Source organism: Rattus norvegicus, chromosome 1 (assembly GCF_036323735.1).
Source record: "Rattus norvegicus strain BN/NHsdMcwi chromosome 1, GRCr8, whole genome shotgun sequence".
In the NCBI taxonomy this organism is placed as follows: Eukaryota; Metazoa; Chordata; class Mammalia; order Rodentia; family Muridae; genus Rattus; species Rattus norvegicus.
In genome coordinates this window covers 89,310,306-89,328,870 of record NC_086019.1, presented here as the reverse complement: position 1 = coordinate 89,328,870, position 18,565 = coordinate 89,310,306, and the positions used below count along the sequence as shown (strand labels likewise).

Below are 18,565 nucleotides of genomic sequence, written 5' to 3'. Positions count from 1 at the left end.
TGGAGGGAGGGAGGAAAAAGAGGCCGCCCCGTCCCCCTCCCCAGCAGCCCGGAAGTGGAGGGGGGACAACAGGTCCGACAGCTCTCCTGGGAGGAGGGAACCAGCAGCCTGCCCCGCCCGCAGCCCAGGCACCCAGCCATCCCGGCCCCTCCAGCCCCACCCAGCGAGAGCCCAGCGCCCAGACCTCCCACTCAGCCTCCCGTACCCCCATTCCCGTGCCCCCGGAGGGTTGGGCTTCTTAGCCACCTGCATACAACAGCCTCCCTAAGGCTGAGACCCAGGAAATCCTCAAAGGAAGATAGGAATGAAGATGGGGGCCTCGCCCCTCTAATAAGCCCTTTGGAAGGGCCCTGACCGGTTTAGGGAGCTGGACAAGGGGAGGGGGTATCCCGGACTGAGTCAGCGATCTGCCCAGAGACAGAATGTGCCCCACGCGCACAGAGTTTACTATGGGGTGGAGTGCAGAGGTTAAAGGTCACAATCAGACCCTTTCCTCTCCGGGCAGAAACAGGAAAATATCTAGTATGCCAAACCCGACTGTTAGTCGTCAGGAGCTGTGTAAAAACATTTGACACACCTCTGTGTCATACCACACCACAGCCCATAGAAAAAAGATCTCGACCGTCTCGGTTTTACAGTTGTGGGAACTGAGGCTGAAGGAAACAAATAGACCCAGGATCTACAGTCATTCTAAATGGCTTTTGTTTATTTTTATTTGTGTATGTGAAAGATAGTTCAGGCATATTAAGTACCACCCCCACCCCACCCCCATGTACGGAGGTCATAGGACAACTTTGGGAAAGTGTTGCCTTCCACCATGGGATTTAGGCATGGAACTCAAGTCATCTTGTCGGCAAGAGCCCTACCCTCTCAGCCTTCTCAATAACCCACACTACCTGCTTTGTCTCTTGAAATCTGTATTCATACCTGTTTTGCAAGCCAGGAGGGACAATAGAAATGATAGGGGCAGGGGAGTTGGTCATGTGAGCTGGGTGCCAGGGGGTCAGACATCTGGATCTATCCGTTCATTGAAACACACTGTTATTGTTTCCATTATACAGATCTGGAAGCTGAGGGGTGGAGAGGGGCTCATTTGGCCAGGGACTCCCAGCGGGAGGGGCTCACACAGGATTACGTGCTGTGATGCAAAGCTGTGAGAATACCTCCCCTACATCGAAGTGTGCACCTGCTAGCTACTTCCACCCGCCCCATACCTTAGACATTCATTCCTGCCCCCATAGCCCTGGTCACGGCTAGCTGTGTCTTCTCCTCCCCTTTTATGTTTATGGCTGCCTAGCCTGAATGTATGTCTGTGCATACCTGGTAACTACAGAGGCCAGGTCCCCTGGAACTGGAGATGCAGATGCTTGTGAGCCACCATGTGGGGGCTGGGAACTGAACCCAGGTCCTCTGCCAGCGCTCTTAACCACTGAACCATCTCTCCAGACACTCCCTCCTGCCCCCCACTTTTTTTTTTTTTTGGTTCTTTTTTTCGGAGCTGGGGACCGAACCCAGGGCCTTGCACTTGCTAGGCAAGCGCTCTACCACTGAGCTAAATCCCCAGCCCCTCCTTTTTTTTTTTTTTTTTTTTAAGATAGGGTCTTGCTTAGCCCAGGGTAGCCTCCGACTCCCTATGCAGAATAACCTTGAACTTCTGAACCTCCTGCCTCCAGCTGGCAAGTGCAGGGGTTACAGGCTCACCCCTCCATGCCGGCTTTATGCAGAACAGAGGGTGGAACGCAGGACTTTATACATGCCAGGTGAGCGGTCTACCAATGGCTACCCCTGGCTTTTTGAGGGACCAGGGCTGAGTCTCGACGTTCATCTGGAAACATAATTCCTTCCCCCAAGACAGCAAGCAGAGCCCAGACTCATGGCAAAATCAAAGTAAACTTTATTTAAGAAGCTGAAGTAGCTGGTGAGAGTAGGGGTAGGAGAGGAGAGAGGCCCTGGGGTGACACCCCTCCCCTCACCCCACCTAGTGCCTTCTTAACGGATGTGAGCAGCTGGCTGGGATGAATCAGGAAGGTGGAGTCTGGACCCCACAGCGCATATTTGCAGGAACGGCAATGTCTGAAAAGAAGAAACCTCAAATGACACCTCGTGTCCCACGGACACCTAGAAATGCCCAGGGCTCTTATGAGGGAGGATAGTTTTGTCCCGAAGTTCTCCTCCCTCAGACCCAGGGCTTCAGGCCCCAGCCCTCCTCCCTCAGATCCAGGGCTCCAGGCCCCAGCCCTCCTCCCTCAGACCCAGGGGTCCAGGACCCAGTCCTCCTCCCTCAGACCCAGGGCTCCAGGCCCCAGCCCTCCTCCCTCAGACCTAAGGTCCAGGCCCCAGCCCTCCTCCCTCAGACCCAGGACTCCAGGCCCCAGCCCTCCTCCCTCAGACCCAGGGCTCCAGGACCCAGCCCTCCTCCCTCAGACCCAGGGCTCCAGGCCCCAGTCCTCCTCCCTCAGACCCAGGACTCCAGGCCCCAGCCCTCCTCCCTCAGACCCAGGGCTCCAGGACCCAGTCCTCCTCCCTCAGACCCAGGGCTCCAGGACCTAGCTCTCCTCTCAAATCAAGAAGTTAAGACCCCTCCTCTCTAAGGTTCACAGATTCATACCCCAACCAGTTTTCCTCAGACCCCAGGGTCCGGACCCTGGGTAACTCACCTATCTGATGTGGCTTGGGCAAGTTCAGGTTGTCCATGACCTTGATAAACTCCTCACAGCTGAGAGTGAGCCGTGGGTTCAGAGTCCGTTCCTCCTCCACAGTAGAAACTGTGAGCCCTGTCCCCAAAGGGGAGGGGAAGGAAAGTAACTTAGGGGCCCATTGACTTGGGCAATTAAAACTACATTTCCCAGGAAGCCTTGGGGTTGTCTCCCTCGACTGGGACTTTCCTGAGCGGTCCCTAAAAACCGGTCCCTTCTCTCTGGGCATTATGGGAAATGTAGTTCTCACAGTTGCCTGGGCATCTCTGGGGACGTCCCAGAAAAACCTATGCCCTGCAGATGTGTCTTCTTGTTTCTACATCCACACAGCACGCCCAAGCACATAATCTTTTCAGCCACAGGAATTTCTGGGTTCTGTAGCCTCCGTGCCTTGTGAGAATGACAGGCAGAGAGAATGTTCCCTGTGTTAAGTGATAGCAGCCTGTCATGGCCTCGGGCAAGCCCTCACCGTGGTAATCATGAGCAGGGTAGATTAGACAGTTGCCTGGAAGTGTGAAGATCTTCTCGTGCACTGAGTGGTACAAAGTCTTCGCGCAACCTGAGGAAAGAAAGCGTACAGGTCAGCGGATCAAAGAGACAAGAGGAGCTCCCTGACTCCCTTTCCCAGAGAAGGAGGGAAGGACGGAGGTATATGGCTAAACCCTCTCTCTCTCATCTCCTGTGGAGACACGGAAGGGGAAGGGCATTGTAGGAGGTGGGACAACATGTACAAAGCCCTGGGAATGGTAAGAAGTTCATTTGGGTAATTTGTGATTCAATAAGGACTAGCTGAGAGCCTGAAGTATCAAGGGTTGTGACGGTGAAGGAAGGGCTGGGGAGGTGAAGGAAGGGCTCTAGGCCAGGAAGGTGGGCTAGGGGTAAGACTCAAGACATGAGGAGCAGGAGAAGGAGAAGCCAGGATTTGGATAAGAAGTTCTGAGTCCTGGGGCTAAAGGAATACTTAGGGAGTAAAAGTGTTTGCTGTGCAAGTCTGGGGACTGAGTTCAGATCCCTAGCACCAGTGGCTGGGTGTGGCCTGTGCTCCTGTAAGCCCTGCACCGTAAGCAGCAGAGGCAGGACAACGGAGGCTGGCTGGCTGGCAGCCCCGGACCAGGCTTTTTTGAGACCATGTCCAAACCAGGGAAAGCGCACAGAGAAAGGTACCTGACGTGCACTGCTGGCCTCCCACCACACCCCCAGGCACATGCATGTGCACATACACAACTTGAGCACACATAAAGAATTTCTGAGTCCTTGGTTCATATGGATAGGTGAAAGGGGGAGATTAGGAGGAACACTTCAATCAATCTAAGTGCTGTCTAAACCCAAGCCCCGAGTTACACTGCCCCCTAACGATCAAGCAATGTACAGTAACAACCTTCATGTACACTCGTGCGTGTGTGTGTGTGTGTGTGTGTGTGTGTGCGCGCTCGCGCGCTCCTGATCCTCCTGCCTTTACCTCCTGAGCTGGATTAAAGGCATGGTTCAGTTATGCCCACCCAAGGAAGTATGAGGACTGAGGCCTGGGCTTCTTGAATGCTAGATGAACCCTCTACCCACTAAGCTACACGGTGCCAGCTACACATTCATTCATTCTTGTGGCTCTTTCTTTCTTTCTTTCTTTCTTTCTTTCTTCCTTTCCTTTCTGTCTTCCTTTCTATCTTCCTTTCTCTCTCTCTCCCTTCCCCCCTCTCCCTTCCCTCCACCTCTCTCTCTCTCTCTCTCTCTCTCTCTCTCTCTCTCTCTCTCTCTCTTCCTTTTGAGCCCTGACTACCCGGGAATTCACTATGTAGACTGGGCTAGCCTTGAACACACACAGCTGTCAACCCATCACGTGGCTGCCTATTAACAGTCTCACATATACCATTACATGGAGATCTTGGGCTGGATAAAGAAACGGGTCACCTTGTTGGAAGTCTGTTCGTCCACACCCTCGGATCAGTAGGGCATCTCCAGTGAAAGCCATGCTCTGGTCATTCAGGACAAAGGTGACACAGCCTGGGGTGTGGCCAGGGCTGGCCCGAGTCTCCAAAGCCTGTCAGGATGCAGTGTATAGAGACAGTCACCAGCAAGCCTCACGGGTCCCCAAAAGCCCATCCACCTGAGGGACACAACTGGAAAAAGAAATACAGAGAGCGTCTTGCTTAAAGATAATCTGAGGGCTGGACATAGTGCAAATACATCAAATACAGGCTCAGGCGGGAGAACTCAGACTGAAGGGCTAGCCTGTGCCATAAGACAAGACCTGTCTTGGGGGGTGGGAGTATCAAATTGAAATCTTCTTTCCGTCTTTCCTTCTTTTCTTCCTTCTTTTCTTCCCTCTCTTTGAGACAGAGTCTCTTGTATCCAGCGTAAACTCACGCTTACTATTAAATCAATGACCTTAAACTTCCAATCCTCCTGCCTTCACCCCCAAGCTCTGTAGTTATGGGCCTGCTCCACCAGGCTTGGTTTATCCCATGCTAGGGATGGAATCTAGGGCTTTGTGTATGCTGTCCAAGTGTTTTAGCAGCTAACGGAGCCATATCCCCAGCCCAGCCTAACATTCTGAGGAGCAAAACAAACAAACAAAAAAACCACAAATGGCTTCCAAAGAAAAGGGAGCCAAATAGCCAGAGACACACATTGGTAACCAGAATCATGCACAAAGAACGTTTGCATCTCAACAAGAAAATAGAAAAATAAACACCAAGCTGGGGGAATAGCTCTTCAGGCTGTGCACACACAGACTCTGGTTTGGCCCCTCAGCACCACAGGCGAATGACTCGGTAGGTAAAGGGCTTGCTGCCAAGGCTGAGGGCCTGAGTTCTATCCCCAGGAGGGCTCCTCCAATTATCCACTGACCTTCACATGTGCGTCATGGTATGTCACATACAAATAAATAAACGTAATAAAAATTAAGCTATACTGTTGGAAAGAAGCTTAATACTATTTCAAAAATACTTATTGATACCTCCCCCAAAAAAGGTTTAAGATCCAGTGGGGGGCAAAATACAAGTTACAAAGCCACTGCTACAGCGTGATCTTTGTGCTAGGCATGGTAACTTGTGCCTGCAATCCCAGTGCTAAAAAAGCTGAGGCAGAAGGATTGCAATCTTGAAACTGGTCTAAACTGCAAAGTTCCAGGCTCCCTGAGCTACAGAGTGAGACCCTGACTCAAATAAAAAAGTGAAGATCTTGATAAAATAAAAAGTTACTGGTGTTGGGGATTTAGCTCAGTGGTAGAGCGCTTGCCTAACAAGCGCAAGGCCCTGGGTTTGGTCCCCAGCTCTGAAAAAAAAAAAAAGAAAAGAAAAAAAGTTACTAACAAATGTATAGTAAATAATAATCTCTAGTAATATATAGTAACTCATAGCATTATGTGATATAGTATTATTATTATGTAATAGTAAAATGTATGGTAAATAATAATAAATGTATAATTGGTGTATAGTTTTGATTTTGGTGGTGGTGTTCTGAGACAAGATCTTCCCATGTAGTCCAGGCTGTCCTTGAATACACAGATCTTCCCGCCTCAGTGCTGGAATTACAGGCATCTGCCACCCGCATCTCTGCAATGGGAGGTGTGATGGTCTGTGCAGGTTTGGCCCTGGGAGTGGCACTATTAAGAGGTGTGGCCTTGTCAGAGTAGGTGTGTCACCGTGACCCTCACCCTAGCTGCCTGGAAACCAGTCTTCCACTAGCAGCCTCCAGATGAAGATGTAGAACTCTCAGCTCCTCCTGCACCATGCCTGCCTGGACACTGCCATGCTCCTGCCTTGATGGTAATGGACTGAACCTCTGAACCTGTAAGCCAGCCACAGTTAAATGTTGTCCTTTATAAGAGTTGCCTTGGTCATGGTGTCTGTTCACAACAGTAAGACCCTAACTGAGACAGGAGGAGACAGTTATTGTGGCTAATGGTTTCCAAGGGTCTCAGCCCATCACAGTGACAAAAGGCTGAGCAGTCACTCTGGCTGGAGCATGGAGCGGAGACTCCCTGAGCACGAAGCCCTGACCAGTTCTCTTCCTCGCTGCCTGGCACAAACTCCGTGTCATGATGTCCTGCCACAACACAGGTTCATGACCAAGTTCTTCATAGACTGGAACTTGGAAATGAGGCAGAATAAACCTTTCTTCTTCTAAAAATCGGTTAAAATTACATTTTATTTACTGTGTGTGTGCACACAGGCATGTGTGTGTGCACGTTGTATGCCGAGGCTTGTGAGTGTTGGTCAGATGACGACCTGCTGCAGTTGGTTCTCTGCAGGTTGCCCCTGTGAATCCCAAGGTTAAACTCTAGCCATCCGTCTGAGCAGCAAGCACCCCCAGCTACCGAGCCATCTCAGCGGCCCACCTCTCTCCTTTGTTTATGGCTGGAGCTGGAGAAATGGATGAAGAGATGGACGCACTCACCACTCTCGCAAGGACCCATGTCAGTCAGCTTACAACCACCTACAACTCGAGTTCCAGGAGGTCTCACACCCTCTTCTGGTCTCCAAGGGCAACCGAACTCCTGTACATCCCAGTACATACACCACACACACACACACACACACACACACACACACACACTTGCACACTCAAACATACACACATAAGAATCACACTCTTGGGGCTGGAGAGATGGCTCAGTGGTTAGGAGCACTGACTGCTCTTCCAGAGGTCCTGAGTTCAAATCTCAGCAACAACATGGTGGCTCACAACCATCTGTAATGAGATCTGATGCCCTCTTCTGGTGTGTCTGAGGACAGCTACAGTGTACTCATATATAATTACATAATAAATATTTAAAAAAAAAAGAATCACACCCTCACACACACTCACACATGCTCACATATAGACTCATACACACAAACACACACTCTCGCATACACACAAATGCACACTCAAACACACATGAAGAAACACACTCTTACATACACTAAACACAGACTCACACACAGACACACACACAAAAAACACACACTCGTGTATGCACAAATACACACTCCAACAATGCTTACACACTCAAACATACATATACACACAAAGAAATACACTCACACACACCAATACACACACATAATAAGCAGATACACTAAACACACCTACAAACGCTCTCACATACACACAAATACACATTCACACTTACATGCTGAAACTCACATGCACACACACACACAAACACTTTCTCACATACACTAAAGACACACAGTCACATGTATACACGCACAATTAAAATAAAATAAATACTTTGAAATGGTGTTTATCATAGTGTTTTGTCTCAGTGACAGAAAACTAACAGCCAAAGACCTCAACATGGAGGGACATGGAAATAAGGGTTGGGAAAACCAGCCCATCTTGGTCCATGAACTGAGGAAAAGGAGGAATCACATCATCCTTACTGTGTGGTGACTTTTGAGCCAGCCTGGGCTATACGAGCTTGTTTCTGAATAAAACAGGATAAAATAACTTCTGAAAATTAAAAATAAGCATAAAAGTCTACAAGGGAGGGCCAGCAGGATGGCTGAGTAAGTAAAGGGGCTTGCTGCTAAGCCTGACGACCTGAGTTTGATCTCAGGACCACACATGGTAGAGGGAAACCAACTCCTATGAGTTGTCCTGTGATCTCCACACAGGAGTTGTAGCATGTGCTCGCCATCCCTCTACAAGCACACACACACACACACACACACACACACACACACGAAATAAATGTACAAAACCTTTTTGAAATCTGGAAACCCTGTGGGCTGCAGGGCTGCTGGGATCCAGTTAATAATACTTCATGAGCAGCTCTGTCAGAATTACGACAGTCTCATAGAAAGCACTCAGAGGCTTCCCTCCTTTCACCACACACTGAAACACTTTGAAAAGTTCTGGCAGGGTTATTGTCAGTAAGTATTGAGGGACTCTCTCATGCGGATAGTTATTCATTCTCTCCAACTACTGTGTGCAGAGAGATAGGTCCTGGTAATTAAATGTCAAACATTGAGAATTCTAGGCAGGGGCTCTACCACTGAGCCATGCCCCTAGCCCCTCCCTGGGGGATTCTAGGCAGGGGCTCTACCACTGAGCCACGCCCCAGTCCTTCACTGGAGAACTCTAGGTGTCTCTGTCACTTAGACACACCTCATCCTCTCACCGGAGAACTTGAGGTAGGAGCTCTGGCACCAAGCTGGGTTCTCAGCCCTCTTTAGCTTGTATTGTTTCCTTTTTACAGGGTCTCATGCAACCAGATAGCCCCCAAACTGCTCAGTAACTGTCTAGACAGGTCTTGAGTTTGCCTCAGTGCCCAGAGCTGGGATTTCAGGCCCTTTGCGTCTTTTAAGATGCTCCCACGACCATCAAGACCATCAGATGACAAACGTTCCTATCACTTCCCAGAGTTTCTTCGTACCCCTTTCAAGTATCCTTCCTCCACCCTGTCCCCAGACAAGTTCTGGCTTGCTTCCTATTACTACCGATTGCTTTGTAACTGACCTGCTCTAGAATTTTATGTAAATAGATCGAAATAGTTATAAACAAAAGGAAATTGCTGGAAGCAGATAACCTTGGTCCTAATCTCAGATCTGTCTGCCCTTTGGCCTATCTGCTTATTTGCAAAATATAGATAAGTATTGTCCCCAGCCCCACCATATGCTATGAGGATTAAACTGCTTCATGTATACAAAGTACTTAGAAAAAGACCTCAGCACACCTTTGATGCTTCACAGTAAACGTAGGGAGGGACTGGAGAGATGTTCAGCTGTTAAGCTCAAATACTGTTCTCACAGAGGACCACACTCCATTTCCAATCCCCACAGGATGGCTCACAACCATCTGTAACGCGGGGTACACACATGTTGCAAATACATACAGGCAAAGCAAGCATACATAAATGTATATGTTGCTTTTTCGTTTTTATTTTAAGACAGTTTCTCTGAGTATCCCTGGCTGTCTTGGAACTCATTCTGTAAACCAGGCTTCCCCCCCGCCCCCCGCCCGGAATGTGAGATCATGTTTCTTTTCTTTTTTCTTTTTAAGCAATATGGTGCATTTATTATGTAATAATAAGGCTGAGGACCTAGATCCGTGGTAGAGCACTCAGAGACTCAGAGACCCTAGTTCCATGGGGGAAAAAAAAAAGACAGCCTCCCCTGTTTGTGAAGCTTGCTGACTGATGAATCGTCTCAGCTGCAGAATATTCCGGAAGCCTCCTGCCGGCCTAGCAACAGCTGGCCAGGGGCGGCCTGACCCATCTTTCCATCAACAATGCCTCTTTCTTTCCGGGAGGCATAAAACACAGGACACTATCTCCACCCACAGCCTCCTTTCCCAGACTCCTAGGAGGCCTCGCAGCTCGCGTGGCCTGCACCGCCACCTAGTGGTCAGCAAGCTCCTGGCTCCAGGTCCTCTGGCTCCTTCCTCCAATCTCAAGCCCTAGGTGGTGTTGGCGCCCTCTGCTGGTCTTACGTCTTGGGAGCTTAAAACACAAATCTCATTTTTCCCCACTGTCATCCATCAGCTAAAACCTTTCCTTTATTTTGTGAAGGAAAAGTTATTTCAGATAGATCTGCGGTTAAGTGTCCCTGCATGAGACCAAGTCCGGTTCTCAGCACCCACATGAAGGCTTACACCTGTCCATAATTCCAGTTCCAGAGGACCCCATACTCTCTTCCGGCCCCCGCAGGCACCAGGCTCATGTACTGCATATATGCAGGCAAAACACGCAAACGCATTAAAAAAATAAATAAAAACTCTGAGAAAGAGAGGTGGGGGGGGGGGCTGGCAGGATGGCTCAGCAGGTAAAGGTGCTTGCTGTCAAGACCTATAATCTGAGTTCAGTCCTGTGAAAGAAAGGAAAAACAGTCCGTCCCAAAAGCTGTCTGTCCTCAATACATGCACCCTGCACATAGACATAACAAATCCTGTAATTTTTAACTGAAAAAGGCTAATGAAAGGTGCGTGCCTTTAATCCTAGCACTTGAGAGTCAGATACAAGCGGATCTCTGAGTTCAAAGCCAGCCTGGCCTATGTATAGAGCTCCAAGGGAGCCAGGACTACACAGAAAAACCCTGTCTTGAAAAAGCAAAAAACAAAACAAAACAGAATAAAAGGCCTAATGAACACAACAACAAAAAAGGAGAAACAGGGATGTAGATCAGATGTACAATGCTTGCTTAGAATCCCCCAGTGAGGGGCTGGGGGTGTGGCTCAGTGGTAGAGCCCCTGCCTAGAATCCCCCAGTGAGGGGCTGGGGGCGTGGCTCAGTGGTAGGGAGCATACCTAGCATGTTCAGGGTCCTGGGTTCCATCCCCAGCAATGCAAGAGCAAGTTTGCTAAGGTTAAAGGAATGTCCTTGCTGTGACTCAGCAATGCAATTCCTAGGAACTGAGATCAACTTCTGCCAAGGGACTTGTACTAACAAGAATATCAACACCAACATCCTTTACAGTTGTGAAAACCGAGGACAGCCATCCAAAGGAGCATGAATAAGTCAACTGTGGGCTCACATCAGGGGTCGGCAAAACTGGCAAGGAGTCCAAGTCTGACCTACCACCTCGTTTTAAGCCCTATACTTCGAGCATGTTTACATTTTCTCTTGGCTGCCATGGACCGTGGGTGTGTACACCTGTGACCCCGCCCTGCGGAGGCGAAAGCAGGTGGATTAGATCAGGAATTCAAGGTCCTCCTCAGCAATATGGCACACCCAAAGCCAGCCTGCTCTGAGTGACACCACGTTAGAAGAGGAAGTGGGGCGGGGATTTTAGCCAGGTGTGTTAGCACAGCCCTAGGAGGCTGAGACAGGAGGATCTCTGTGAGTTGCAGGAGCACCAAGTCCACGCCAGGGGGTGGAACACTGTGAAACTCACATCTTAGGAGCTCGGGAGCTCACAGCCAGGCTTCTACTGCTCCATTCGTGCCAAGTATTTTCACCCTGCAAGAGGAGAGCTGAGGGGGGAGGGGGATGTTTGCCCGGAAACCAAAGAATTATTATTAAGTATTAAATAAATTTAAAAAAAAAAAAAAAGAGGAGAGCTGAGAGCTGGAGAGATGGCTCAGTGGTTAGAGCACTGACTGCTCTCCCAGAGGTCCTGAGTTCAAATCCCAGCAACCACATGGTGGCTCACAAGCGGGATCCGATGCCCTCTTCTGGTGTGTCTGAAGAGAGCTACAGTGTATTCACATACATAAATAAATCAACTCCAGTTCATGAATTGGTCACCTAAACTAAAGGGTGAAACACTATTAAAAAAAAAAGTGTGGGTTGGGCATTTAGCTCAGTGGTAGAGCGCTTGCCTAGCAAGTGCAAGGCCCCGGGTTCGGTCCCCAGCTCCGGAAAAAAAAAAAAAGTGTGCGTGTGGAGGGGGTAAAGTTGTCCCCTGTCCTATTTCTAATGTTTTTGGTGCATTTTATTTATTAATATTGTGAAGGGATGTGCATGCCTTACCCCAACTGTGGCGGTCAAAGGACAATTTGTGGGAGTTCAGCCCAGGTTGGCTTTGAGTTCATTATTAGCCAAGAATGACCCAGAAATCCGGATCCTCCTGCCTCCACCTCCCAAGTGCTGGGACTATAAGCTATGGCATCACTCCCTGCTAAAATTCAACTTTCCCCTCTGGTTTTGTTTTTGTTTTTTGAGACAAGGTTTCTCTGTGTAGTCCTGGCTGCCCTGGAACCCACTCTCTTAGCCTAGGCTGGCCTCAAACTCATAGCGATCTGCCTGTCTCTGCCCACTAAATGCTCAAATTAAAGCTGTGTACCACCGCCTGACTCTAATTTGACTTATAAAGAGGGCAGGAAGCCCAAGAGTGAGGAAAAGCAGACCCTTAAGATGTGTAAATAATTCACACAAAGACAGAGTCACACTAACACACAGTGACACTAAGAGGCGCTGACACCGCTGTGGAGTACTGGGACATCCAGAGGGACAGTAGGACTGTAACTGTTCACAAAGACCTGTGCAAGAACGTCCACAGCAGTCCCAAGGTGGAAGCCACTCAAACGCCTATCAACTCATGAATGAAGGGGTGAAACACGCTAGGCCCGCCCATCACACTCCAGGATGTTGTTAAGCAATGGAGGGAAATGAAATAGCAATGGGGGCTGGGATCCGGGTGGACCCGACGGCTCACGGAGGAAGTCAGCCAAAGATTGCAGGCCGTATGCTCCCATTTCTGTGAAAAGTGCAGACAGGCAAATCCAGACAGACAGAAAGGACAATAAAAGTAAATAAAAGTGACTTAAAGCTGGAGAGATGTCTCAGTGGTTAAGAGCACTGACTGCTCTTCCAGAGGTCCTGAGTTCAATTCCCAGCAACCACATGGTGGCTCACAGCCATCTGTAATGGGATCTGATGCCCTCTTCTGGTGTGTCTGAAGACAGCTACAGTATACATACATACAATAAAAAAAAGAGTGACTTAAAGACTAACCATAGTGGCATATAGATCTGCACTGTCAGCTACTAGGGAGGCTGGAGCTAAAGGATCAGAAGTTCAAGGCCCTGCCTAGAATCCCCCAGTAAGGGGCTGGGGGCGTGGCTCAGTGGTAGAGCCCCTGCCTAGAATCCCCCAGGGAGGGGCTGGGGGCGTGGCTCAGTGGTAGAGCCCCTGCCTAGAATCCCCCAGTGAGGGGCTGGGGGCGTGGCTCAGTGGTAGAGCCCCTGCCTAGAATCCCCCAGTGAGGGGCTGGGGGCGTGGCTCAGTGGTAGAGCACTTGCCTAGAATCCCCCAGTGAGGGGCTGGGGGCGTGGCTCAGTGGTAGAGCCCCTGCCTAGAATCCCCAGTGAGGGGCTGGGGGCGTGGCTCAGTGGTAGAGCCCCTGCCTAGAATCCCCCAGTAGAGGCCTTGCCTAGCATGAATCTGATTATAGGTTTTATCCCCAGTCCTGGGGAAGAATGTGACCTCACGACTGGTGCTTCAGTACAGGCACACTACCAATGGAAGGTTGAGGCAGGGGAATGATGGGCTCACAGCCAGCCTGGGCTACACAGCACTATATAAAAAGGAAAAAGAGATTTACCTAAGGCTGGGAGGGAAGAAGGAAGGAGGCCAAGGGTGATGACTAGTCAGGTAATGAAACGATGGAGACAGCATTCTAGGAACACACCACGGATCATATGGTATTCGAATTATTACTGCAGTAAGACGCAGTAAAGAAAAGATAAACATGGAGGCCAAGTACAGCTATGCCCTTCCACACGCCCACTGAAGGAACCATCACTGTGCATGGAGAAGGGCCTCCTGTTCACTTACAGTCTTGTTTTCTTCTGTTTTGAGAGGGATCTCGCATAGACCAGGCTGGCCCTGAACCCCCCTGACTCTGTCTGGATGAAAAAGCGTGAACAAACGTGCCAGCTTTCCTTCTTTTAACTGTTTGGTACAGGGTCACACGTAACCTTGATAAAGCCTTGATTGACCTGACACTTGATGTAAAGCTGAGGGTGACCTTGAACACCTGATCTCCCTCTCTACCTCCCAGGCACTACAATGACATCATGCCCATTTTAAGGCTCCTTGTTGTTTCTGTTTTAAGATTTTATTCTCACTGTGTAGCCCTGGCTATCCCGGAACTCTCTATGTAGACCAGGCTAGCCTCGAACTCACAGAGATCCACCTGTCTTAGCATCTGCCTCCTGGAGCTGGGGTTCAAGGTGGGTGCCTATGTGACCAGCTTGTTTTTAAGATTTTAAGCAGTCATTTATTTATGTGTATCTGAGTGTGTATCTGTGAAAATGCATGCGTGTGCTAGCAGAGGCCAGTCAGGACGTCTGGCCATCCTGGAGTTGATGGTACAGTCCATTGTGAGCAGCCTGGGAACCCAACTTGGGTCTTCTGGAAGAACAGCAACTGGCCGTAACTGCTAAGCTAACCAGCTAGTCCCTACTACAGTGGTCCTCAACCTGTGGGTCAGAATTTCTTTGAGGGTTGAACAAGCCTTTTATAGGGGTCCCCTGAGACCATCAGAAAATACAGATATTTCCATTAGGATTCATAGCTGTAACAAAATTAGTTATGAAGTAGCAATGAAAACAGTTTTATGGTTTGGGGGTGGGTGTCACCACAACGTGAGGAACTGTATTAAAGGTCACAGCACTAGGAAGGTTGAGAAGCACTGGGCTGAGGGCCCCTGTTCACACGAGCCCACGTCCTTCCAACCTCTCACACTCCCCCTCCAATCCAGAAACTCTTGTTACTCTCTAACCAGTAGGGCTGACACAGACGAGCTGTGTCCCTCATCCACTTCTAAATATTTACAGGATTGAAATCAAAGTCTCCTAACAGCAGCTACACCCGCTCAACTCGGCACACAGCCCTCCTGTCTGCTAACCACCTCCAAATAAACTGTCCCGCTCCAAAAGACCAACAAGAGAGGCGGGGGACCTCACTCGGTCACCAGTCTTTCTGTCCCCTACATCAGCCAGACGACAGCTTGGATAATTCTGATGACCTGTTTTCCTCCCTCTAGGTAGAACTCCCCCAACCTCTGTCCAGAGCACCCTGGGTTGCAAAGCTGGCTAGAAACCTGCTGATTAAGCCTGTAGCAGAGAGAGAGGAGGAGGAAGAACCTTCACCCCTCTCCTGGGTGAGGCAATGGGGTTGTGGCTAGGGTGACGAGGCTCCAAGGCCAACATTTAAGGAAGAACCCACAAATACACGGTTAACCCCGAATGTATACCACCATGCCAGTAAATGTCACCTTAACTGGTAGTCCCCGGGACCTCAGTAGACTCACCCTGACCTGTTGCTAAACAATAGGGTGTTCCTTTCTTACCAAAGGGCTAGGTGCCTCCCTCAGCTCTAGACTCAGGATGCCCAACCCAGGGCAAATTTTATGGAAATGGCCAGGCAAGAACCCGCCATCACTGTTGACTTAGGGGGATCGGCCAGAGCCACGCCTGCCTACAGCCTCCTGCCCTGGCGCTCCACCTGGGTTTATGATGCTGCCCACAGAGAACAGAGCTGAGGAATCTGAGGCTAAATCACCAACCCTTCTTCCACAGGGCCCAGCAGCCTATTCCCCCAGTACCCTCTTCTCTTCCAACTCTAAGGAACCCGGGTCAACACCATTTTTCTCTAAGACCCAACACCCAACTCACAAAGCGTCCAAAGGGGATGGAATCACCTTCCCCGATATGCAAATCAGCCTGAGCTCCGCTGAGGCGAGAGATGACGGACTGACAGCCCGGGAGGAGGGATCGGAGAACCCCTGAGCCCGTGATGTGATCAGCATGGCAGTGGGTGTTCACTAGGAGAGAAGAGGGCATAGAAACAGAATGATTTCAGCCCACAGTATTCAGCCTTCAGACTCAAGGAGGCAGACCCTACCTAGGCTTCCTCCCTCAGACTCTGAGGTCTGGACTCCAGCCCTCTTCCCCTAGGCCCAGGAGTCTAGGCCCAATCTTCCTCCCCAGACTCAGGGATCCAGACCCCAATCTTCCTCGTTCAGGCCCAGAGACCATAGGGTCTAGTCCTCCCTCATCCAGAGTCCAGCCCTCCTCCCCCAGACTCAGGCGTCCAGGTTCCTGTTTTCCTAGAGCGCTTTCTCAGTGGCCCCGCCTCTCTCACGCCCAAGTTTGGTCCTGGACTAACCCGCATAGAGCAGCTTCAGCCCCAGCTCCTTAATCAGCTGAGCATCCCGGTGCGCTGTCTCCAGAACAGGGTCGATCAGGATGGCCTCTCGGGAGTCCCGGTCACCCAGCAGGTAGGTGTAGGTGCAGCTCTTGGGCTCAAACATCTGCGAGGGGGTGAGACACCAGAGAGAGTTCCCGGACCTGACTCCAACGTTTGGGGGTAGGGGGACACAGGAATCCAGGCCTCTCCCCCAGCATCTTCCTAGAATACTGAAGCTACAGTCCCAACCCTCTTTGCCCAAGGAATCAGAGTGTTCCCCAGATCCCTCCAGCAGAATCGAGAAACTCCATCTTCAAACAAGCCCCAAGTCAAGAACCCCGCGCTTCTCTGGTAATGGACTCCAGACCCCGACCCCACGCCCAGGGTCCCCTGACTACTCCCTGTTAAAGGGTCGGGACTCTATTTCCAACAGCCAGGCATGAAGGACACTCCTTTAAAGATCTCCTTTAAAGGACAGAGGATTCCTGCCCCTCCCTCCGCCCCGGGCTCAGTCAGGTCAGTTCGCCTCTCCACACCTGACGCAGGAGGACCGGCGCTCCGGATGCGCTTTGCTGGCTCAGCCGCCGCCCGGCGACTCTGACGGCCGTGCTCGCCATGGTGCCAGAGCCCACTCCACACTGAGCCCAGCAGCCGGCCCCGCCAGAGTCCTACGCACCGGGGCTGACCCGGGAGGGCGGGCCGGGGCGGGGCCTGCCTTAAAGGAACCGCAGTTCACACGACCCAGGAAGACTGCGAGCAAGGGTTGCGGGGAGACCTTGAAGCCAGCAGGAAAGGGACCAGAGACTCAAGGCATTCGGAAATACTGCTGTAGAAACCAAAGAGAGAAGTAGAACGCCCCCAGACATTTAGAGCCAGAGGACGTTTTCCAGGAAAACACGTGTTCGGCTAGTCATCCTGTGAAAGGGAAAAAAAATGAAATTCAAGATCACTAGTATTTTGAGGAACTGTTGGATAAATATCTGACACAAATTCTCACCACAAAGCTATGGCTGTCCTGGAAATCGTCCTGTAGACCAGGGTGGTCTCTAACTCAGACGCTGCCTCTTTAGTGCTGAGATTAAAGGCTGTGCACACACTATGCCCCGCTGAGACAGGATCTTATCATATAGCCCAGGCTGGCCATAGAATCGTGGCTATCCTGCCTAAGTCTTCCAAGGAGAACACAACAACAATAAATATTTGAGATGTTCTTTGTACTATTTTTAATTGTGTCTGAATCGGGTGTGCAGACGAGAGCACGTGACAGTGCAAGTCCAAGGCATTGGTTCCTCTGGAGCTGAATTACAGGAGGGTGTGTACTCCCGTGTCGGTGCTGGGAACAGAACCTGGGTCCCCTACAAAAAAGCAGTACATGCTCTCCAGTTCGTGTGTGTGTGTGTGTGTGTGTGTGTGTGTGTGTGTGTGCGTGTTCTTTTTTGAAGGGACATATATGTGCAGTTTAACTTTGTAGAGTCCGTTTCCACCTTCTACTTTTACATGAATTCCAGGAACCGACAAAACTTGCCAGCAATGGTTGCTTAGCAACAGAGCCTTCTGTTAGCCCCTCACAAGGGTTATTTAAGCCCCTTTATCAGAAATAGTTATTTTTCTTTTGTTTTTTTTCTTCTTTCTCCTTTTGTTGTTTGTGAGCTCTCTTCCTCTTCCTCTCCCTCTTCCCCTCCCTCTCTCATTGTTGTGTTTTTAGACTTTGTAGCCTAGGCTGGATTCAAATTCCTCTGTACTTTATAATGACCTGGAACTACTTGTGTGCATAGGTGCACACACACACACACACACCTCACACATATAGACACACAACCCCCACACATACATACACACCATACACACACACCACATACACACACACAACTCCACACATACATACACACACACACGTACACATGCACCATATATACACCACTCACACACACACACACACACACACACCTTCACTTCCCAAATGTTGACATTACAGGTGTGTAGTACCACACCTGACTTAATGATTTTGTCTTTGATTTTGTTTGTTTGAGTTTTTTGTTTTGTTTCTTTCCCTAGGATGAACCCTTTCATAGAATCTGTTTACACACACACACACATGCTTCATGTTATATGTTGGGAATTCAGTGTGAGCGTCATTTGTCATCTTTGGGGGGTTAAAGACTCTAAAAACTTTACAGATCACTTCTGTCAAGGATGCAGAAGCTAGGTATGTCGGGATGCATGGGTGTTGGGATGCATGGGTGTCAGGATGCATGGGTGTTGGGATGCATGTGTGTCAGGATGCATGGGTGTCAGGATGCTGGGTGTTGAG

At 49.9% G+C, this 18,565-nt stretch overlaps 1 protein-coding gene across 1 annotated transcript; it reads right to left on the bottom strand.

Moving 5' to 3' along the window:
• Positions 1–1,870: 1,870 nt before the first annotated feature.
• On the bottom strand, positions 1,871–16,923 carry Ethe1 (ETHE1, persulfide dioxygenase). Its single transcript, NM_001106234.1, has 7 exons — positions 16,791–16,923; positions 16,234–16,378; positions 15,741–15,889; positions 4,602–4,731; positions 3,166–3,255; positions 2,658–2,774; positions 1,871–2,073 (listed from the first exon to the last, which is right to left on the bottom strand). Exons 1-7 carry the CDS (start codon positions 16,869–16,871, stop codon positions 2,021–2,023), a joined length of 765 nt encoding a protein of 254 aa, NP_001099704.1. The 5' UTR covers positions 16,872–16,923; the 3' UTR covers positions 1,871–2,020.
• Positions 16,924–18,565: the final 1,642 nt, after the last annotated feature.

Excerpts from the sequence above, each read along its gene's own strand:
- Ethe1 (NM_001106234.1), bottom strand. The coding sequence starts at position 16,871 with ATGGCGAGCACGGCCGTCAGAGTCGCCGGGCGGCGGCTGAGCCAGCAA. Across the intron at positions 3,256-4,601 it reads ACGAACAGACTTCCAACAAG|GTTGCGCGAAGACTTTGTAC; the intron begins GTGACCCGTTTC and ends TTCTTTCCTCAG. Across the intron at positions 2,775-3,165 it reads CCCTGCTCATGATTACCACG|GGCTCACAGTTTCTACTGTG; the intron begins GTGAGGGCTTGC and ends CTTTGGGGACAG.